Source organism: Hemitrygon akajei, chromosome 2, assembly GCF_048418815.1.
Source record: "Hemitrygon akajei chromosome 2, sHemAka1.3, whole genome shotgun sequence".
In the NCBI taxonomy this organism is placed as follows: Eukaryota; Metazoa; Chordata; class Chondrichthyes; order Myliobatiformes; family Dasyatidae; genus Hemitrygon; species Hemitrygon akajei.
The window spans coordinates 140,329,685-140,354,158 of record NC_133125.1 but is presented as its reverse complement, the minus strand read 5'-3'; the positions used below and the strand labels follow the sequence as shown (position 1 = coordinate 140,354,158).

The window sequence follows — 24,474 nt, the reverse complement described above, 5'->3', positions numbered from 1 at the left end:
TTCTCCACTGCCTTCAAGGAAGCGCAGCAGGTCTGGGTTGTTATCACCCTGAAGTCACGAGCTCTGTGCAAATGTTTTCATTATGTTAACTTAGCCATTCAAGAAGGTGGGTTTTCACTGGGTGAAAGGTTGGGAAATTAGTGATTGCTAGATTTGGTAATGAATATAAATGGCCATGTTTTAAAGCAGGAAGGTAATGATAATACACTGTACCTTTCATATCAAAATATTTCACATCACTTTGTACTTTTTAAACATTTGCCTGTTATTTAAGCAGATTTCCAGTTGTATGGTACTGCTGAAATAAGTTGAGGGGCAGGGCTTTAAGTTGGATGTTTTAGAATGGTATCTTTTAATGCCCACTGAAGAGAAATAAATGAATTATCAGTCTAATGTTTCATTTGAAAGCTGTCATCTCCAACAATGCAGCATTCCATTAGTGTGGCCTGCATTATGGTATGGGCCTCATTCCATGCGGGGCACTGGGCTTGGTTCCAAGCAGGCTTTTGTGTCATGTGCAAGAGCCCTTTGTGATTTAGTTTGTGCATTCATTCTTAAAAATGCGTGAGTTTCTATTCTTAAGCCTGGTGGGGAATCCATTATGGATTCAGTCAGCTTCATGTGTCTAGTCAGGCTGAACTACTGCTGAGTCTTGATTTGTCATCAAAGCTAGTCAGCCCTTTATTGGTTGTAACACTTCTGATAATCAGCACATTCATTCTTAAAAGACAATTGGTTATGATATCTCCAAGTAGATGAGCTAATGAAATCTGAATTTTGTAATTCTGGCAGCAAAGATTTTTTTATACTTCTGTTTAGAAATATCCTATTAAGGGTTATGTTCTGGTGTTCACAGCAGTGAACACTGGACAATGCGGTGGACTCTGAAAAGAAGCAATATTAATCCTTAGATAGTTAATCCATGATGATGGCTGCTGATAAAATGATAAGACTACATTTTAAGTAATTTTGGATAAATTAGTAATCAGATGCAAGACTTGCAAATTCTTTCCATTTCCTACATATTAATGGGCCTGTCCAAGAGCTCTTGCATCATTTTGCCTCTACCATCCCAGGCAGCGCATTTCATGTACTCGCCACTCTGTTTAAAGATAAACTTGTCCTGCATGTCTCCTTTGAAATTATCCCCCCTCTCACTTTAAGTGCATGCCCTCTGCTATTAGATATTTTAACCCTGGGAAAAAAATACTGACTGTCTACACTATCTTTGCCTTTCATCTTACAAACCTCTATCAGGTCTACCCTCAGCCACTCCAGAGGAAATGACCCAAATTTGTCCGATCACTTACGGCATTTGTCCTCTAATCCAGACAGCATCCTGGTAAATTTCTGCACCCTCTCCAAAGCCTCAACGTTCCATAATGGTGACCAGAACTGAATGCATTACTCCAGATGCAGCTTACCTTAATTTAGAATTTTATAAATCTGTAACATAACTTACAAACTCTTAGACTCATTTCCTTGACTGGTAAAGGTAATCGTGCTGTATGCCGTCTTTACCACCCTGTCAACCTGTTTAGCTTAGACCCCAAGATCGTTCTGCACATTGCCACTGTTAAGGGGCTTGCCTTTAACAAACTACTGTCTCTTTACATTTGATCTTCCCAACTGTAACTCTCAGTTGGCTGGGTTAAGCTCCATTGGTGCATCTATCTTTCTGCATCAGAAATGTGTGGCGTTTGCATGTTCTCCCTTTGACCACATAAGCTTCCTCCTACCGCTCTTGTTTCCTTGCACCTTCTAAAGGCGTGGTTTGGTAGATTAAATGGGCGTCGTAGATTGCCTCAAGCCTTGATGAGTGGTCTGATGGGGGGGTGGATTGGATGGGAATGTGTGGAGAATAAAATGAGATGAATGTAAATGTATGGGCTGAAAGACCTGTTTCCATGCTGTACCTCACCAACTTCCTGCACTTTCATTAGAAAGAACAATCTTTTAATGCTCAAACTTGAACTGCTAGTTCCTCTCTGCCCAGTTGTTTTATTCTTGCCCCTTACATCCTTCAGAAGGACGACAGTCATACCAGTGCTCAAGAAGAGTAGGGTGAGCTGCCTCAATGACTGTTGCACTCTCATATACTGTGATGAAGTGCTTTGAGAGGTTGTCATGGCGAGAATCAGCTCCTGCTTAATCAAGGACCTGCCCCCTCTGCAATTTGCCTATTGCCCCAGTAGGTCTACAGCAGATGCAATCTCACTGGCTCTCCACTCAGTCTTGGATCACCTAAGCAATAGTAATACCTAGTTCAGGCTGCTGTTTATTGATTACAGCTCAGCATTCAGCACAATCATACTCTCAATTCTAATCATCAAACTTCAAAACTGCCTCTGTGCCTCCCTCTGCAATTGGGTCCTCGACTTCCTCACTAGGAGAGCACAGTCTGTAGATCAGAAATAATATCTCTTCCTCACTGACATTCAACACTGGTGAACCTCAAGTATGTGTGCTTTGCCCACTGTTCTACTCTCTACACCCATGACTGTGGCATACAGGAGCAAGATCAGCTGGTTAAGTGGTATCGCAACAACAACCTTTCACTCAACGTTAGTAAGACCAAGGAATTGATTGTGCACATTAGGAAGGGCAGGTCGCAGGAACACGCTCCAGTCCTCATCAAGGGATCAGAAATGGAATGGGTGCGTGGTTTCAAGTTCCTGGGTGTCAACATCTCTGAAGATCTATCCTGGGTCCAACAGAGAAGGCATGACAATGGCTGTGCTTCATTGGGAGTTTGAGAAAACTCGTTATGTCACCAATGACCTTTGCAAATTTCTATAGATGTACCATGGCGAGCATTATAACTGGTTGTTGCTTCATCGTCTGTTATGAAGGATCCTCTGCACAGGATTGGGAAAAGGCTGCAGAAAGTTATAAACAGCCAGTTCCATCAAGGGCACTAGCCTCCCCAGCATCGAGGACATCTTCAAAAGGTGATGCCTAAAAAGGCGGCATCCATTACTAAGGACCCCCAACACCCAGGTATGCACTCTTCTCATTGCTACCATCAAGGAGGTAGTACAAGAGCCTGAAAGAACGACACTCAATGTTTCATGAACAGCATCAGATTGCTGAATGGACAATGAACCCATGAACACTTTCTCACTATTTTCCCTCTTTTTGCATTACTTACTCATTTTTTAAAGATATGTACTTACTGCATTTTATTACTTTTTAATTATGTATTGCAATATACCGCTGCCACAAAACAACATTTCAGAATAATGTTAAACCTGATTTTGCTTCTAACTGTACTGTCATCCCTGAAGTGGCCTACATCAATTTGTGAACCTGTCCTCAGCTGATAGTTATCTGAGCTTCTAAATAGTTATTAGAATGGTACTCAGGAGTGGCATTCAGATTTTATTTGCAGGTTGCTTAGAGCTCCATGGGTAGGAAGTTGCTTGGGGTACATGACTTCTAGTGAATGCAATCAAATTACTCAAGCCACTTCCTGAACAGGAAAAAGAAAATGCACTAAATATACTCTCTCAATTAAAGAGGGTCATCCCTCCAAGAGTAGAAGGTAGTGGTGTATACAACATATATAAAATCAATCTCGGTTGTGCTTTGGTTGTCAAACTTGATTGACAGGGGAGCTACCCAACCATTTCCACTCTGGCTGTATCTAACTTCAGCAGTCGTTTATTTATGGCATCATGTTAAAGTTCTTTCAGTCCTGTTGCAATTGAGATAAATTCAGCTCTGTGTTAACCTGGAGCTTTCTGGTCTATGACCAGTTGCAAAATTCTTTAAAGACTTTTTTTCTAGGTTTTTTTTGTAATGTTATTATTCAGCCATGTGCCCTTTCACTCTGTTGCTGTTCGGTTGATGGTACTGAATAAGAAAGTTGTAGACGCAAGTTTTATTCCAGTGACTTAAGCACAGGAAACCCAGGCAAACTTGTGGGATGCTGCAGGGATTGATGTTTGGTCGCTTGTGGGTTAACAATGAATGGATGTGGCATATGGAATATAATCTAAAGATGTGAACTCACACTTTAGTACAACCAACATAAAAAAGCCTCTCTCCGGTCCTGTTCACCCTGTACACATCAGACTTCCAATATAACTCGGAGTCCTGCCATGTGCAGAAGTTCGCTGATGACACGGCCATAGTGGGGTGTGTCAGGAATGGACAGGAGGAGGAGTATAGGAAACTGATACAGGACTTTGTGATATGGTGCAACTCAAACTACCTGCGTCTCAATATCACCAAGACCAAGGAGATGGTGGTGGACTTTAGGAGATCTAGGCCTCATATGGAGCCAGTGATCATTAATGGAGAATGTGTGGAACAGGTTAAGACCTACAAGTATCTGGGAGTACAGTTAGACGAGAAGCTAGACTGGACTGTCAACACAGATGCCTTGTGCAGGAAGGCACAGAGTCGACTGTACTTCCTAAGAAGGTTGGCGTCATTCAATGTCTGTAGTGAGATGCTGAAGATGTTCTATAGGTCAGTTGTGGAGAGCGCCCTCTTCTTTGTGGTGGCGTGTTGGGGAGGAAGCATTAAGAAGAGGGACGCCTCACGTCTTAATAAGCTGGTAAGGAAGGCGGGCTCTGTCATGGGCAAAGTACTGGAGAGTTTAACATCGGTAGCTGAGCGAAGGGCGCTGAGTAGGCTATGGTCAATTATGGATAACTCTGAACATCCTCTACATAGCACCATCCAGAGACAGAGAAGCAGTTTCAGCGACAGGTTACTATCGATGCAATGCTCCTCAGACAGGATGAAGAGGTCAATACTCCCCAATGCCATTAGGCTTTACAATTCTACCGCCAGGATTTAAGAACTTTTTAAAAGCTATTTATTAATGCTTTTTGAGATAGTGATTTAGATGCATATCATATTTTTTACTGAGTTAAGTATTGTATGTAATTAGTTTTGCTACAACAAGTGTATGGGACATTGGAAAAAAAAGTTGAATTTCCCCATGGGGATGAATAAAGTATCTATCTATCTATCTATCTAGGATTTTAACATTAGATTGAAAGATGTTGCGTGTTCAGAAGGATCAAATTGCTTGTTTGCAAGGGTGCAGCAAATACAGTAATTGGAAAGGCAGAACGGTATGTTTATTGCCAATGGTTTTGAGTAGATGCCTCTTACTGGAATTGTTTCAAGCCCTGGTGAAACTACACTTGAAATTCTGTGTACAGGTAGGGTGTCCCTACTTCAGGAAGAATGCACTTGCAGTAGAGGGAATGTAATGTAGGTTCATCAGATTGATTTCTTGGGTAGGGTTTATCTTATAAATTTAGAATGTGGAATCAGAATCAAGTTTATCAACACTGACTTGCATTGTGATAGCTCTTGTTTTGTGGCAGCAGGATAGTAAAATGCTTCAAAAACTACTATGGTACAAGAATTAAATAATTAAATAGTGCCAAAAGGGTAAATTAGTGAGCAAGTGTCCATGGTTCATGGACAGTTCAGATGGCAAAGGGGAAGAAGTTGTTACTAAAACACTGGGCATGGGTCTTCAGACTCCCTGATTGCAGTAATGAGAAGAGGCTAGGTCCCATTTATAGATGCCACCTTCTTGAAGCACTTTAGTGCCCATGATGGAGCTAGCTGAGTCTACAACGCTCTGCAGCTTTTCTGATCCTCTGCATTGGCACCTCCATACCATGGTAATGCAGCCACTCCAAATGCTCTAGTGTCACCAATTTGCAAAATAATTGGTTTGTTGGAGGACATGGATATGTTTTCCCATGGCTAAAGTGTGTGTAGGGTCAGGTCACAGTCACAAGATAAGGAATTGGCCTTTCGGGATTGAAAGAGAACTTTTCTTAGCCATAGGGTTATTGATCTTTGAAATTCTCTATGTGGGGGGCATTGAAGACTCCTTTGCAAGACATTTAGTGGATTTTGGAGGTTAAGGGAAATGAAAGTGATGGGGTTAGTGCAGGAAAATGGTACTGAGGTAGATCATGTGTGATCAGTGAAATGCAGAGTGGGTATGAAAAGCAAAGTCTTTTGCTACTTCTGTTCTCAATGCTGCTGTGAGCCTCAATTTAATATCTAATTTGAAAGAAGGCACCTCCAAAGGTGAAGTACTGAGACTAGATTAGCTACTAGATTGAGGGCCTCCTTTACTCTTCTAGTTGAACTCAGAAGGGAGCTATTCAGCCAGTTCACAATAAACCCATGGTCAGTCCCATTTTCCCTCTTTATTTTGTTATTTTCCCTTATCTGTATCAATTGCCCTTTGATCATTTTGCAACTTTTCTACAGCAATGATAATGTACAGCCAACAAGCAAGCATTTGGGACATGGGAAGAAATTAATACCAGGAGAAAACTTGTATGAAGTATGTGCAAACTTCACCAAGACAGCAGCCAAGGTTAGGATTGAACCTGGATATTTGGAGCTAGAGGCAGCGTTAGAATGTCCCATAGAGATTCATGATATTATTTTGAAGAAGTAAGGTATTGCTTCAATCTCCAGGCTAATTTTTTGTCCCTCAGCCAGGATTGCGAACACATCTGCAGATTAACCAATTGTTGTGTATGGAAGTGTATCCCACATTATTACAGCTACTAGATTTCAGTGTTCCTTGATCAGTCTGATATTTTGCAATTTTCAGAAAAGAATGTGAAGCGGCATCATTTTAAGGAATCATCAGATTTTCTTGTAAAGATGTATTTTTTTAAGTGATGGTTTTTATGGTCAGGAATGATTGTGCACTGCCTTAGATGGGGTGATTGGGTATTCCATTGGGAAACCTATACTGGCGTCCTGTCCTGATTATCTCCCTCTAAATGTCAAAAATTTGTCTGCACTGATGGTTTAGAGATGAAGGTAATCTTTATTCCCCAGCAGTTTTCATCAATCAGATTGCAGTCAAAATGCACCAAAAAAGTTTGAAAAGTTTAAAAACAAACTGCAGTTGGGAATCTAAAACAAAAGTTAGAAAATACTAGAAATACTGGTCAGGTTAAGCCTGACCTGAATGCTTCTAGCACTTTGTTCTGAATTCTAGCTTGCTTGTCTTGATGCTATAATCTGTTGTCTTTTTTAAAAAAAACCTTTTGACTTTTAATTGATTCTATATCTTCAGCTCTTGAGTTGACAGAACATTACATTAGAAAGTTTTGCCAAGAACAGGCCATTTGGCCTAACAAAACTTGCTAAATTTCTATTCACGTAGTGTGTTAAAATAACCATTGAGTTTAGATTTGAAAGTCTAAGGTTATACTTTCAACTACACAACTAGGTAGTTTGTTCCATGTGTTCTCATCTTGCTGTGTACAGAAATGCTTCCTGATGTTAGACTGAAATCTCCCTTTAACCAGTTTTCACCTATGGCCCTGTGTCCTTGTTAATGGATTAATTCTGAAGTAGTAGCTGGCATCCACCTTATACCCTTAATGATTTTGAACACTTCTATCATGTCTCCTCTCATTCTACTTCTACTTAGGCTAAAAAGATTCAATTATTTCAGTCTTCAGAGCTTATAACCTGCAGACCTGGAATGAGTCTAATCGCCCTTTGAACTCTTTCCAGTGCTTTCACATCCCTCACAAAATATGGAAACCAAAGGTATATGAAGTACTCAAGGTGTGGCCTCACAAGCGCATTACAGAGTTTAAGGAGAACGTCTCTAGACTTGAACTCCACTGAGCGCATTATATAGCCCAACACTCTATTAGCCTTCCTAATCACTTTTGTGCATTGTTAGATGGTATGAATTCAGAGATTTCCCTACCTTTTATGTGAAGAAATGCTTCCTTGTATTACACCATGTCCTAGATTTAATTGTAAAGTTTATGGCAATTTCTGGACTCTCACTAGGGGCAGTCTCTATTAAATCCTTTAATCACCTTACTCACTTTCAAATAGATCACCTTTAATCTGTTCTATTTTGAAGAATACAAGCCTACTCTATGCACCCCTCTCCCCATAGCTTGACCCTTTTTAATCCTGGTATTGTTCTCCAGAATCCTTCAAGGCCCATCTGTATTCCAGAGATGCAGTATTGAATGCAGTACTCCTGAGGCTTGCTCAGCGCTTCATGTAACTAATTAAACTTGCAGCCCTTTATATGCCAGCTGCCATGAAGTATAGGCCAACATTTCATCAAGCATTTTCACTTCACACGTGAGCGTGTGTAAACTCGCCTGAATTTGGATAATACTAATTAATTTTCAGATAAACTCGACTTCTCTGAGCTCATCATAGTTGACAGTTTGGACCAAAGGCAGTAAGTTACTAGTTTGGAGCAACAGGCTTACTTCCCAGTGAATTGCTTCTGGCAGAGCCTAATCTGCTCAATGTTTTTATTTTTGATTTCCGAAGTACATTCATGTGCTAAACTTCCATGTTTGATTCAATATCCTTTTGCATTTTATGAAGCAAGAAAAGTTTTTAAAACAAAGTTTTTAATGCATATAGTTTATCAGGTGAACACATCATCTAGAAATTGGGTTCATTAGAAAGATGTATTGAAAGTTCAAAGTAAATTTATTAATGTACATATGTCATCATATACAACCCTGGGATTCATTTTCTTGTGAGCATACTCAATAACTCCAATGACCATAATAGAAAATGAAACACTGCGTCTAATAAGGTGGACAACCAGTGTGCAAAAGACAAAAGCTGCAAATAAAAAAGAAAGTAAGTAAATAAATAATGAGTAATATCAAGAATGAGATGAAGAGTCCTTGAAAGCGAGTCGATAGGTTATGGGAACAATTCAGTGATTGGGGAGAATGAAGTTGAGTGGAGTTATCCCCTTTGGTCCAGGAGTCTGATGGTTGAGGGGTAATAACTGATCCTGAACCTGATGGTGTGAATGCAGACGTTTCTGTACCTTCCAGTAGCGAGAAGAGAACATGAGCTGGGTGGTGGGGGTCCCTGATGATGGGTGCTGCTTTCCTGTGACAGTGTACATTGTAGATATGATCAGTGGTGGAGAGGGCTTTACCCATGATGGGCTGGGCTGTGTCCACTACTTCTGGTAGGATTTTCTGTTCAAGGGCATTGGTTTTTCCATAATAGGCTGTGATACGGCCTGTCACTATACTCTCTATGGAAAGTTTGTCTTAAGTTTTGGATGTCATGCTGAATCTTTGCAAACTCCTTAATGTGCTGCTGTTGCTTTCTTCATAATTGCACGCGTATTGGGCCAAGGACGGGTCCTCTGATGTCTTAACACGAGGAATTTAAGTTGCTGACCCTCTCCACCTCTGATTCCCTGATGAGGACTGGCTCATGAGCCTCCTGGTTCCTACTCCTGAAGTCCACAATTAGCTCTTTGCTGACATTGAATGAGAGCTTATTGCTGAGGCACTATTCAGCCAGATATTCAATCTCTGTCCTATTTGCTAATTCATCACCACCTTTGATTCGTGTCGTCAGCAAACTTAGATATGGCATCGGCACTGTGCTTAGCCACACAGTCATAAGTATAAAGTGAGTAGAGCAAGGGGCTAGGCACACAGCCTTATGGTGTACCTGTGCTGATGGAGATTGTGGAAGAGACGTCGTTGCCAATCCGAACTGACTGGGGTCTGCAAGTGAGGAAATAGAGGATCCATTTGCATGAGGAGCTATTGAGGTAAAGATCATGCAGCTTATTGATTAGTTTTGAGAGTATGATGGTATTGAATGCCGAGCTGTAGTCGATAAAGGGCATCCTGATGTATGCATTTTTTCTGTCCAGATGTTGCAGGGTTGAGTGAAGAGTCAGAGAGATGACATCTGCTGTGAACCTGTTGTGCCAGTAGGAAAATTGAAGTAGATCTAAGTCACTTCTGAGGCAGAAGTTGATATGTTTCATCACTAGTCTCTCAAAGCACTTCATCACTGGATGTGAGTGCTAGTCGTAGTTACTGAGTTGATAGTAAGTCGATTGTCATTGAGGCAGCTCACCATGTTCTTCATAGGCACTGATATAATTGAAGTCTGCGTGAAGCAGGTGGCTACCTCAGACTGCCAAAGCGAGAGGTTAAAGATCTCAGTGAACACCCCAGTCAGTTTATCAGCACAAGTATTTCGTACTCGGCCATCTAGGCCGGCTGCTTTCTGTGAGTTCATCCTCCTGGAGGATGCTCTCATGCTGGCCTCAGATTGAAATTACAGGATCATTGAGGCAGTGGGCGTTCGTGGTGGCTCTTCCATGTTTTGATGATCAAAGCAAGCATAAAGCCTTCGAACTCATCTGGAAGCAAAACCCTGTTGTCACCTAGTTCACTTGGTTTCACTTTGTAAGAGGTGATAGTATTGCTACCGCTGTTAAGCATCCTTCATTGATTCAAATTTAGTCCAGAACTGCAACTTCACGTGTGAGATGGCTTTCTGGAGATCGTACTAGGAATCTTGTAACTTTCTTGGTTGCCAGACTTGAATGCCTCTGATCTGGCCCTCGTCTGATAATGGATCTCATGGTTCATCCAGGGCTTCTGGTTAGGGAAGACTCTGATTTTGTGGGGACACTCATTTATGGCTGTTTTTATAAAGTCCATGACAATTCAGCAATCTTGCACAGTTTGTCTTGTAGGTATCAATCTTTTTGTTAGGATTATATTTCTACCTAATTAGAGCAGATGCAGCATGAATGATGTTAAAACACCTGAGAGTGAGCCTGATTATTGGTCAGATTGTTGGCATGGGAAAAGGGCTAAATGCTGGACTCCCTTTGTTTCCTCGTCTGTATTTGCTCATGATGTTGAACTTTGACAGTTTAAACCTTTGTAACAGTGTATCGTCCATAGGCAGTAATGTAGATACTCCTGTAAGTGAGGCAAAGTTACTGATGAGGTGGATGAGCAGTTAATGGATTGCTCCCCCAGATTTAGAGGTCACTTATGGTTGCTGAAATTAGTACACTAATAATGATCAAATAGATGCACTAATACTTGTGACAGGGTGTCTTGTCAATGTGTCATGCCTGTCCTTGTTCTCAAAGTTCCAAACTTCCAAAGTTAAACTAAAATTTCAAGCTTATTTGGGCTAAAAATTGTTTAATCTAAGATCCTGCAGTGTTTGAGACTAAGTTTATTGGTGTTTGCACTGGGAACTTTAGATTTTCAATCCTTCTCTCTGTTATTCAGGAAACTTATGAGAATATACCTGGACAATCGAAGATCACATTCCTTCTGCAAGCTCTCAGGAATTCAGCAGCTGCAGAGGAGGTAATTATCAATCTTTACTTTTCCTTCAGTTTGTTGATTGAATAATAGGAAGGCTTTGTGCCGAATGAGTGTTTAAAGACTTGTATCTCATGTTTCATCGTGCTAATCCAGAAATCAAATGAATGAGACTATTTTGACTTGCAGTTCATTGTGACCAAATATCTAATTTTGCTCATACCTGAGGCTGGGCCTGTTTTCCTCGGAGTAAAGAAGGCCGAGAGGTAACCTGAAACATAGATGGTCAGAATCTTTTCCCCACAGTCGGGGTATCAAAAATAAGAGGACATACGTTTAAGGTGACAGGAAATGGGATTAGTGTAATTAGACGGGTTTGGTACATGTTGTGGGCTGAAGAGCCTGTATCTGTTTAGACTAAAATTGTTTGTTAATTTTACAAACCATTTTCTGGATAGATCATCTGGTATTGTACTAGATTTAATATGGATTTGTTGGAGGGGCATGAATACTGTGTAATGTTGAGATTTGAGTATGTCTTTCTGGATATTAGAAATAGTATTGCAGTGCACATTTTTGCATCACAACTCTTGTAGAATTTAATATTGTCATTTTGGGCATGCAGTCACTTATGATATTTTTGGGGAGCCATTGAGTGTTACTAAGGTCCTGCGTTGTTGTGAACTGTCATGGTTTAAGAGTGTTGTAATGCGGAAACTGGCATTTAGAGGGAACGGCCTTAGTTATTAGGCAGTTATCATGCAGCAGGCTGTGCTCTACAATACATTAGGTGAAGGCCTGGTGATAGCTAATCCAACATCAGTGCTCAGAAGAGAATTGTGTAGGTGTGAAAATGGATATTTTCAGGACTATGCATTAAAATCAACGCAAATGGGATAAGTTGACCAAAGAGCATTTTTGTTTAACATTTGAAACATCTAAATGATCTCCCTGCGTCATCTATTAAAGGCCTTTATCAATGGGCTTTTGTCTTTCAGGTGAGACAAATGGCCGCTGTTTTAATGCGGCGAATGCTGTCTGCTTCTTTTGAAGAAATATTCCCAAATTTAACCCCTGAGGTACAAAATGCTGTCAAACATGAGCTGCTTCTCGGTATCCAGGTGGAAGGGTCATCAAACATCAGGAAGAAGACATGTGACATTGCAGCAGAGCTCTCTAGGAATCTGATTGGTTAGTGACTTGTAATATCTTAATTTAAGCAATGATCTTCAGTGTTTCTTGCCAGTTCAAGGAATGAGCGTGTTGGTTTAAAGGGGCAAACAATTCAGAATGGAGATAAGAACATATTTGCACCAAGGGTACTTATCACCTGAAACCGAGTGCATACAAGGGAACTGGAAGGTGAATCAACTGGAGCTTTCAACATTTATTTTGAGATAGCGTGCAAGTAGGCCCTTCAATACACGCTGCCCAGCAACCAACTAATTTAATCTTAACCTAATAGGGGGACAATTTTCAGTGACCAATTAACCTACTGAGTGGTACGTCTTTGGACTGTGGAGGGCATCCCACAGGGAGCACTTACAAACTCCTTACAGGCAGTGGCAGGATTTGAACCTGAGTTGCCTGTGCTGTAAAGTGTTGAGCTAAACTACTGTTGTGCGTAAAGTGGGGAGCAGATGGTTCCATTGATATTAGTGATATACTGCTTGCAGCATTTTATTGATACTTCACTATCTGCTATTTTGCGAAGAGCAGAGAAATTATAAAGGCAAATTTTATCTGAAATATCATCATGAAATGGAATAGTAGTTGCACTATTTGGCTCAATCACTCCATATTGTATCAAGATCCCATTTCTTGCCACTCTGGGTAAAGTTCTTTCTTTTGAAATCTTAAAAGTTATCAATTGTTCCTAGATTTCATCACTCATGACTGGAAACATCTTCTGTACTTGAGCCCTATCAACCTTCCTACACGTTTTTAGAAATTTCTTTTGAATTTCTCCATCTTTTCAGTGTTTACTTGTAATTGACCCTGCTGTGTATTGTTTGTATGAAGGATAAGCAAAAGCACAGGCCAATTGGTTTAAGTGATTCTGTTCTGTAAAATCTTTACTTTGTTTCCAACTCTCATGAATTTTGGGACAGTTCACAAACCGGTAAGGTTGCTCATTTTTGAACTGTTCAGTGCAATATACTCACCTAGGCATTCAGAGCCGAGACCAGGTTTGGACATGGGAATTGTGCTTTACTCTACCTCATTTAGCAATTGTTAATAGGTAAGCCATATTATTAAAAGATTAAGCCCCCATGATAAAAAAAAAACTAGGATTGTTAACATTCTATCAGAAGATGGCAACGTGGGCTTAGAGTGGATTAGGTTACTGTGCAGCTTAACCTTAGCAAGGGATGAAATACCAGAAACAATAATAATCGTATTTCAATTCATTGCAGATCCTTTGAACAATATCAAAGCTGTTATTGCCTGTTGTAAATCTGCATCTCTCTGTTGACTTTGATAGAATTTCTTCTATGTTGAGCAGATGTTTCTGCATAAAATCAAGACAGAAACTTGGGATCATAAGTATAAAGAGTTATTAATAAATTCAATAATGAATTTCCAAGAAACCTCTTTACCATACTGTAAAGATGTTTTTTTCAGAGAGGTTAGATAAATGAAGGGAACAGTAATACAATCCAAAAGGTTGTTAGGAATGACAGAAACAACTGCTGTGGAGCACGTATGACAAAATAAAATGGTCCTGTTAGATTTTATTCTGTGCCAGAGTTCCAAAGTAATAACTTAATCTTTAAATGCAGATGCCACTAGCTGATTATTGCTTGTTCATATCCAGATGATGATGGCAACAACCAATGGCCAGAAATCTTGAAATTTCTCTTTGAATCTGTCAGCTCCCAAAACGTGGCTCTGCGTGAAGCTGCCCTGCATATTTTCTGGTAAGTTCCTTGTAGTGAATTCCCATATTAAGCTTTTACGTAGGGTACAGAGATGCTACTGAAATAAAATATGATACAATTTTGTTATGGAATTACCTACAGTGAATTACTGACTCCCAGTCACATTCACCATAACATAATCCCTTCCCTGCCTATGCCATCTACTGATTTGACTTGATTTATTGCTAACCCTTTTAGTTCTTCATTTCATCCATCATCTCTCACTGGAAGCAGGAGCACTGAGGTCTCACAAGGAGAAATGTCACATAGACTGCTCTGGATGCCAGGATTGAACCTGGATCCCAGGTGCTGAGCCAGCAACTCTACAACTTGTGACATTTTGTCACATAGTGCTGCTAAGAGGCCTTCAGCACAACTTGTGTTTTCAAAAAGAAGAATAATTCACCCCAAGGTTCTGATTACTGTGATTTCTTCACCAGCATTGCTTAAACAGCTTATCTAATCAATAACACAAGATTCTACAGGTGCTGAATGCTTTGTCAGCCCGTTCACTCTGCCTGCCACAGAAAGCAGGATCTACCAGTGGCCACCATTTCAGTTTAGCTTCCCATTCCTGTTTGTCCATTGGCCTCATCTCATCCATAATGAGACCAAACTCCAATATGAAGAGCAACACCTCATTCTGTTTGGGTATCCTCCAACCTGATAGCATGAATATCGATTTCTACAGTGTCCAGTAATTACTTCCTCTCCTCCATTCCCCATTTTGATTACCCTCTCATCCTCTCTCTCCCCTATTCATCTGTACATCTGGTCTCCTTTCTCCTTCCCTTTCTTTGAAGATCCACTGTCCTTTCCTGTTAGATTTCTCCTTTAGCCTTTGTCTCTTGAACCTATCACCTTCCAGCTTCTTACTTCATCTCCCTCTCTTGCTCACCCACCTTCACCTATCACCAATTAAAAGCTTGTACTCCTCCCCCCTATCTTATTATGGCTTCTGTCCCCCTTCCTTCCCAGTCCCGGTGAAGGTTCCTGGCCTGAAACAGGCTGTTTATTCCCCTCCATAGATGCTGTTTTACTTCCTGAGTTCCTGCGGCAGTGTGTGTGTTGGATCTGATCCCTGTTGCTTCCATCCATGTGGAAGTGGGGGATTCTGTCCCTCTGTATTTCCCAAATGCTGTTAGTTGTGAAATACTATGGGGTACAACCATAATAGACAAAGGAGCCTGCAACTGTCCCGCCATGACTGATATCTCAATGGGAGAGTCCAAAAGGAAGGTACTACAGCAACTTGGATGCGATATATAAAGGTGGAGGTACAACTGAAGTAGCTCTTCATTGGCCTTGCAGTGAAGAGTTGATGCTTCTGTTCAAAATAATAACCTCCTCAACCAAGCTTTTTATTTGATTATTATTGTTTGTGCAGTTACAACAGTAGTGGTAAATCTAAAACACTTGGTAAAATATTCAAAATGGAAATCAATGGAATATCACCTGTGACTTGAAACATTTTTTTTCACCACTATTGAAGCTGGCTGTGTTGTGGAATGTTCCCAGTATTTTGTCTTTTTAGTTTTGAAATTCCAGCATCTTTTTTAAGTCTGTGTGTGTGATATGAAGAAATAAGCATGAACAGGTAATTGGTGTTGAGTTGCTGTTGGGCTTCTTTTAATGGAATGGTGGAATGAGTTTAAGGACTCGATGGTGATGTTATAACTGAAAACAGTGTGGAGGATGTTCAACAGATGTGACAAGAACTTGAACTAAAGCAAAGGTTAATGAAGACACCAATTCCAGTGTTGTAATCTGGAGCAAAAGACGTTGTTGGAGGGACCTAGTGGGGTCAGGTATCATCCTGGTAAGGTGGGCAGTTGCCGATTTGGGTTGAGACTCTACAAATAAATGGATAATGCTTTGGGTCAAGGTGTTCTTTTTTCCTAGAGCACCTTGATGTGCTTTTTATTTATTGAGATAAAGCAAGGAATAAGCCCTTTGAGCCACGCCACCCAGCAATTCCCTGATTTATTCCTAGTAACAACTTACAATGACTACTTAATCTGCCAAGTGCTGTGTCTTTGGACTGTGAGAGGAAACCAGAGCATCTGGAGGAAACCCACTTGTCATGGGGAGAATGTACAAACTCCTTATAGACAGTGGCGGGAATTGAACCGGGGTCACCTGTACAGTACAGCATTGTGTGAACCTCTTGGCTACTGAACAGACTTATATACTTCCTGCCATGTCAGATCATTGTACTTATTTACAAAACTGTCCATTTAATGTAGATTCGACTTCAGCGAATGTAGCACCGCTTCAGTTCATAATCATAATTGCTTAGTTGACAATGCATTTCTTTGTTTTTAGTTTTGGCTGTGGTGTAACTGAATTCAAGTTGGTGTTGCAATCTGAACTGACTGTTTTGAAACAGTCAGGCGTAGTTTCCCTGAGCCAGTTGATAAACATTTGTACAGGAACATGAGTAGGCCATTTAATCTATTGAGTCTGTTCTGTCATTTGGTTAACTTGTGGCTGAACTTAACTTGCTTCCCACTGTTTCTATGGTTCTCAATACTCTGACGTAACCAAAATCTACCAATCCAGTTTTAAACACTTGAAACTGCTTTCCAGCAATGGTTGGAAAGGATGGGGAGCATGTGCAGTAAGAAGACTCCATTTCAGATTTTCAGTCCTCAGTGAATAATTGCTGTTCTAACATTTTTAAAATTGCTTTCATATTCTGATTTTCCCCCACCAGATACCTTTTTATCCATTTTATTAACTCCAATAATTGTCTCAGACACCTAAATTATGTCACTCTTGGGTAACACATTTGCTCCTACCACTTTTTGAAGAGTATTTTTTTTGTGCTTGGGTTTCAGGTCTGCAAATTGTCAACAGAGGACCTATAAACTAAAGTGGTTCTATTTGTCTTGCTAATTTGTAGTGGGTAGAAAGCTGTGAAGGAAAAGAGATTATTGCAGGAATTTTAAAATTGTGAAATCCATCTTTAATATTTTACTTAATGTTATTTACGTATTCCTTTTTCTAGCTTTAAATATGAAGGCCTTCTCTAGAGTCTCACTGTGGGAATCTAAATGTAATCAATCTGGCCTGAACTGTTTTCCAGCATTGACTTACTGAAATTTGATCTTGACAAGTGAGTCTTGTGCTGTGTACTGATTCTGATGTGCTCCCTGGAATTAAAAAGAACCACAAGTAGAAGAGTTGAAATATTCTCAAATCTTTATGCCATAAGCTTGCAGGATTGCTCTAGTTTTGCCAGATGTCATTTTGGTTCAATTTGTCATTAGACAATTTTTCTGACCTCAGCCTGTGGTTTGCTACCTATAATGGAAACCTTTATGCACAGCATAGTGGAAAGATATCGTATCGTCTCAGTGTAGTTCACTTCCTCTCCGCCTTGAATAAGAGAGGGAATGCACAGTAGCTTGGGCAGTATCTCTGAGGAAAGAAGCAGAGTTAATGTTTCGGGTTAGTTTTGGTGCGAGCTTAAGTTTTAAATGAATGCTGTACAGAGAAAGGAGTGAATAAAGGAGACAACAAAATTGGAAGGCCAAAATGGATGGAAGGAAGAGTTGGTTAAATATCTAAAGTGGTGACAGCAGAAGTTGGTCTGTTTGGTGTTCAGTTTAGTAAAAAAAAGCTGCTGTGCAGTCCTGATGAGACGTCAACTGTTTGTTTCCCTCCATAGATGCTTGGGTTCCATCAACTGCTCACTTCCTTGCTCCAAATTCCAGAATTTGTAATATCTTGTGTCTTCATTAATCAAATGCAAAATGACTTATGAGTTAACTCTAAAACTTCTATTAAAATGTTATTTATAATAGGAATTTCCCTGGCATCTTTGGAAACCAGCAACAACATTATCTTGAAGTCATCAAACGCATGTTGCTGCAGTGCATGCAGGATCTGGAAAACACAAATGTAAGGGCGACCAGTGGTGGTTATCACTGCTGCCTACTCTTATCATGTGCTTTATGATTGTCCTATTTGTTTTTTAGATTTCTGATAAGTGATAAAATGTAAAGGTTGAGATAGTGTGAGCATTTATCATTTAAAACAAAGTTGTGCAAATAACATTCCTATTTTTAAAAGAAGAATAGTATTGTCACATGCACATCAAAACATAGAGTAAAATGGTTGTTTTTGTCAAAGGCCAACACAGTCTGAGGATGTACTGGGGGGAAGCCCATAACTGCCGCCATGTTTGAGGTGCTAACGTAACAAGACTAATCCTAGCCTATACAGAATTTTGGAAGAAATGGGATCACCTAGAGGAAAACAAAAGGTTTTACAAACTCCCTGCAGATAGTGGCTGGCAATGTAAAGAGTTACGTTAACTGCCGCAATCTCAATACACCCTTAAAAATCATATTTTTCTAAATGTGCTGTATATTTCCTTGTTAGTCAAAAGTTTGTGGGTTCAAGACCCACACCAAAAACTTAGAGATTATATCCTATCAAAGTATTGAAGACATGTAGTCAGATTTGCTTGTTTTGGGCAAAGTGTTGAACTGGTGTCCTCTTGGTTGGCTGTAAAAGATCTTCTAGCACCATGCTGCAGAAGGGAAAGGGAATATTGTGTCACTAGGGAAGTGCAGTCTCGGCAGACAATAAGATCCAATACCATAGTGAGGCAGGTTGTGAGGTCACATTGAGCTTAATAGGGGACTATTCAATAGATTTATAACAGTGGGATAGAAGGGAAAGTTTAGAGGATCTGGGTCAAACTCGGGCAAATGATGCATTTGTTAAAGTGTAAACATGAGATCCTGCAGATGCTAGAAATCCAGCACAACACGTGCAAGATGTTGGAGGAATTCAGCAGGAGTCTGATAGGAGAGAAGAGTGGTCTATGGGAGAAGGGGAAGGAGGAGGAGCACCATAGGGAGGTGATAGACAAGTGAGAAGAGGTAAGAGGCCAGGGTGGAGAATAGAAGATGAAGAAAGGGTGATGGGGAAAAAAATTACGAGAAAGATAAATCAATGTTCATACCATTAGATTGGAGGCTACCTAGATGGAATATGAGGTGTTGCTCCTCCACCCCGAGAGAGGCTTCATTGTGGCAAAAGAGGCGGCTGTGGACTGACATGTCAGAAATAGGGACAGGAATTAGTGGTTAACCATCAGGAAATTCCACTTACAGTGGATGGAGAAGAGGTGCTCAACTAGCCAGTCTCCTTATTTATGTTGGGTATCACCAATGTAGAGGATGCAGCATCAGGAGCAGCAGATACAATAGACAGTCACAACACATCTCTCAGGCTCCCCTGTTACTTCTTGTCCTCCTCCCACCCTACCTTCCCTGTATACCCCAACCCTCCCCCTCAGACATCACTAACTCTCCGCCCCCTCTGATCCCAGCTCTAATCTCTGCTCTGTCTTCAACATTCCCTCTGACTCTCTCCTCTGAGGCAGAACATTCTGGCCTCAACGAGGGCCTGGCTTTTGTCTCCCTTCACTCACACCTCTTGAGTTCTGCACCTGCTAAAACACAGCTCTTCTTTCGTCATTGCCTCCACCAAGCCCACTTCTTTGGCAAGAATTACTCGCCCTTCTCCAACCCCTGCACACCCCCCCCCCCGATACCACGCTCTTGATTTTCTGTCTGCTCTGGATCTTTTCATGTGTAATTACTGACAAGACATCAACCAGCTCAACTTCAGCAGCCCTCTCTCCTCCTGAATCCTTACCCCTCTGAATGCACTGCCCTCCAGACGCTCTGCTCAAATCCTGACCTTGCTATCCAACTTGCAGACAAAGGGGGTGCTGTTGTCATGTGGCAGACTCATCTCAACATTGTTGAAGCCAGATGGCAACTTTCAGGCACCTCTTAATTACCCCTTGAAAGGGGCTCCCACTTGGAACCATCAGAAAATTACCTCTGACATCATCCCTAACCTCATCCACTTTGGACAACTCCCTTCCACTCCCTCCAAACGTGCCCCACGCTGCACGTTTCTACTTCCTAGCTAAGATCCGTAAACCTAACTGCCCAGGTAGGCCCATTGCCTGCTCCTACCCCACTGAACTCGTGTCCATATACCTCGACTCCATACTGTCTCTCTTAGTTCAGTCCCTTCCATCTACATTAGCAACACTTCACATGCTTTTGATCTCAACAATGTTCAGTTCCTTGGCCCTGACTGCCTCATTTGTTTTTTCATTATGAGCATGAAGTCTCTATACACTTCTTTCTCCCATCAAGCAGACCTTAAAGTGCTCTGATCTTTTCTCAACAAAAGACCCAACTGGTTCCCCTCCACTACCACCCTCCTCTGTCTGGCAGAACTGGTCCTCACCCTCAATTTCTCCTTCATCTCCTCCTTTTTCCAAACTCAAGCGGTAGCCATAGGCCCCAGCTATGTCCACATTGGCTACATAGAGCAGACCATGTTCCAAGTCAACCCTGGGGATGGTCCCCAACACTTCCTGTGCTATATTGGTGCTGCTTTATGTAACCACGCTAAGTTCATGAACGTCATCAACTTTGCCTCCAACTTCCACCCTATCCTTAAATTCACTTGGTCCAATTCTGACACCTCCCTTCCCTTTCTCGATCGCTCAGTCTCCATCTCTGGAGAGAAAATGTCTACCAACATCTTTTATAAACATACTGCTACCTTGACCATACCTGTAACCACCCGGTCTTTTGTAAAATTGCTATTTGCTTTTCTAAGTTCCTTCATTTTCACTGCATCTGTTTCCAGAGTGGAGCTTTCCTTTCCAGAACATCAGATGTCCTCGTTCAAAGGAGAGTTTCCCTTCCTCCACCATTGATGACCTTACCTGCATCTCCTCTATTTCTCAGACATCTGCGCCCACCCTTTCTTCCCACTGCCTTACAGTTTTTCTCGTCCTCACCTACCACCCCAAGAGCCTCCGCATCCAACGCATTATTCTCCGCCCCCTCTGCCATCTTCAACGGGATCCTACCACCAAATGATTTTTTCCATCCTCCACCCCTACCCATCCCCCTCGTCCCATTCAGGGCCCCAAACAGTTCTTCCAAGTGAGGCAGCACTTCACCTGTGAATCTTGTCTGATGTATCAGTGCTCTTAATACAGCATCCTCCACATTGGTGAGATCCAACATAAATTGGGGGCCGCTTTGTTGAGCACCTCCACTCTATCCACAAAGCAGAATTTCCTGATGGCCAACCATTTTAATTCCTGGTCCTATTCCCATTCCAACATTTCGTCCATGGCCTCCTCTTGTGCCACATAAGAAACAGGAGTAGGCCATCCGGTCTGTTGAGCCTGCTCTGCCATTCAGTAAGATCATGGCTGATCTGACCATGGACTCATCTCCACCTACCTGCCTTTTCCCCATAACCCTCAGTTCCCCTACTATGCAAAAATCTATCCAACCTTGTCTTAAATATATTTACTGAGGTAGACTCCACTGCTTCATTGGGCAGAAAATTCCACAGATTCTCCTCTGGTTCGGAAAAGCAGTTCCTCCTCATCTCCATCCTAAATTTAGGCTATGAGGCTATGTTCCCTAGTTCTAGTCTCACCTATCAGTGGAAACAACTTTTTTTGCCTCTATCTATCCCTTTCATAATTTTATATGTTTCTGTAAGATCTCCTCTCATTCTTCTGAATTCCAGTGAGTACAGTCCCAGGCGACTCAATCTCTCCTCATTGTGTAGTCCCCTCATCTCTGGAATCAACCTGGTGAATTTCCTCTGCACCTCCTCCAAAGCCAGTATATCCTTCAAGTAAGGGGAGTTATCTTCCCCCTTCCTGCCCACTCCTGAAGAAGTGTCTTGGCCTGAAACATCAATGTTTATCCTTTACCATAGGTGCTGCCTGACTTGCTGAGTTCCTCCAACATTTTGTAACTTAACATATCAGTGGTTCATGTGAAGTGTGAACCTTTTCATTGAAACTATAAATAGGGTCTTTTTTTAATATAAAGTTGTCTGTTGGCAAGATAAGCTTACATTTGAGTACCTTAGCTTGAATAGACAGCTTGGTAAGCACAGGTGTGATGGGCTGAAGGAGCTGTTTCCATGGTGATTCTGACTCTGGCTTATGTTCTGGCTCAATGGCATTTCCCTGCATTAAACCTATATCTGTTGGACTCCCTTAATTTTGAATGAACTCAATGTCTGAGCCTCCAGAGCCCTAAGAAGTGAGAATTCCCTCTTTAAGAACAACATGCTAACCTTGTTATGAATTCATCAGCCCCTTATTCTGAGACTAACTTCTTTGCTTGAATGTCATCAGCCAAGGAAAATAAACTTCTCACCTCTATTTTCCTGGTTAAACCAAAGTTATTCTCCATCACTATATTTTACTGAAGAAATCTTGATCTGGTCATTACTGTAGTGCTGCTTGCATGAGCTGGCTGTGTGCAGCTGGGACACTGTATTCCCTTTACACCAGCTACTAGTTCCAAGAAGAGCTTCATTAACTATAATGAGGTTCTGAAAGGTGCTATGTAAATGCAATTCTTTTCCAAGGTGAAGTCAGCACCAAGCAGAGTAATGAAAATTCCCTCAACCTTCCTTGTAGATGTGCATTTCATTCCCATTTATTGTTTTAACAAAGTAAATGACTATTATATTCTTCCAGCAGGAGCTAAGTATTGTGTGAGTTACTTCTGGCTGCAACACATGAGAAATTGAAATGCTTTTTTGAGGTTAAAGAGAATTGCTTATCTTTGAAGGATCTGACTTTGTATATATTGGTAAATTCCAATCATTCACAGTCACAGAGAATGGAAACAGACCTTTCAGCCCAAGTTACCCATACCAACCAAGACTTCAATCTGTGCTAATCTCATTTGGCCCACATCACTCTAAAACCAGGGGCTCCCCATCTTTTTTTTATGCCATGGAGCTTTACCATTAACCAAAGGGTCCATGGACCCCAGCTTGGGAACCCCTACTCCAGATCTCTCATGGCAAACTTTATCACAAAACTATGCATCTGAGGGATTTGCTTGGTTATCAAAAAAACTCTTAAGTTCAAAGGAAATTCAAGTTCAGTAGCTGCTGTTAAAATGGCTAGCAGTTAATAACCAGAAATAAAAAATCTTGAGGATGTAAATTGCAACTTAATGTACAGGCTCAGTATAGAAATCGCATTGTGGATAGAAGTTCAGTGCTTCAGATATCAGCAGGTTGCTACTTTTTAAAAGTACTATATGGGGGGGGGGGTGCGGTTTATCTGTATTATCAAATAAAACACTACGGCACCATGTAAGGAGATGGAGTGGTTAGGTTTTAAGGGGAACCAAAGAGTTGGAGCTTCAAAGAAATCCCAGAGTATGAGGGATTTTGGGGTCCTGGTGGCTTGGCCACAAATGATAGAGTGAAGAGGGGTGGTGCACATGTAACCCGAAATGAAGAGTGCATTTATATATGCCCCAAGAGGATTGGAGAGGTACACAGTCAGTGGAGTCTGTTGTGTTGGTAAATTTGTTTTGATTGTCTGCTTTTGTACTTGAGTAAGGCAGTTCGTGCATCTTCCAAACATGTTAATTCTGTGTTCCATCCATGTGGCTTTCTTCTAGATTCGAATGCTGGCTGCTAGGGCTGCAGCAGCTTTTGTTCTGGCCAATGAGAACAACGCTCCCTTACAAAAACACTTTGCTGACATGCTGCCTGGAATTCTGCAGGTAAGGAGTTTTTCTTTCTGCATGACATTTACCACACTGCATCTATTTTTTTTTAGATCATCACTGGTACGAAGTTTGCAATAGCAAACTCATTCCAAATAGCCAAGGGTCTCAGCAATAGTATGTGTGTAACCTGACTATTTGCTGTTGGTAAGAGAGTTCTGACTAATGATTCGAAATGCAATATTGATATAGTTACTTCTAATTGAGAAGTTGGATGGAGGCAGATAGGGGGTTGGATTCTAACCAGAGAATGGTTAGAATTTGAAACGTGCAACCTTATAAAGCAGCTAAGGCAAATACCATGGGTGTATTTAAGGGGGGCATAAGCCAAATTTGAAGGAGAAAGGAATTGAATGTATTGATAGGGGAAAGAGCAGAGATGACTCGTTTGTGGACCTGCATAGAGTTTCTGGTCTGAAAGCCTTGCTTTGGTGCTGTCCTTCCAGGTAACTCTTGCGTTGTCATTATTCGTTGTTTCATAGAACAAATGTACCACACTGGACAAGACATTTGACCCATGATGTGTACCAGTCTTGATGCTTATTTATACTAAATGTCTTCCTTCGTGTTTCATCAGATTCCTTCCATTCCCTTCACACTCATCTGTTTATCAAAATCCAGCAAACTGCTTTCCACTACTACCTTTGGTAACCCATCTCAGCCACTTACCATTTTCTGCCCTTTTTCATATTTAAAAAAAACCTGCCCTTCACATAGATTTTAAATATTCCCCTCTTCTCGTCTCCTCCCTACCCCCCCTCCCCCCATAACCTTAAAAGCCTGTCCTCTGGTGTTTGACATTCCTGCTCTGGAGAAAAA

The 24,474-nt window shown here is 41.1% G+C and overlaps 1 protein-coding gene across 2 annotated transcripts in view; it reads left to right on the top strand.

Moving 5' to 3' along the window:
* kpnb3 (karyopherin (importin) beta 3) overlaps positions 1-24,474 on the top strand; it is a 66,398-nt gene that overhangs the window by 4,132 nt on the left and 37,792 nt on the right. Inside the window, exons 2-6 of one of the 2 annotated variants that reach the window (XM_073028422.1) lie at positions 11,082-11,162; positions 12,116-12,308; positions 13,936-14,038; positions 17,848-17,944; positions 23,548-23,652. In XM_073028422.1, the coding sequence (XP_072884523.1) occupies positions 11,082-11,162; positions 12,116-12,308; positions 13,936-14,038; positions 17,848-17,944; positions 23,548-23,652 (579 nt within the window). Of the gene's footprint in view, positions 1-11,081; positions 11,163-12,115; positions 12,309-13,900; positions 14,039-17,847; positions 17,945-23,547; positions 23,653-24,474 lie in introns of those variants that run through there. The other variant, XM_073028431.1, reaches the window with a different exon arrangement.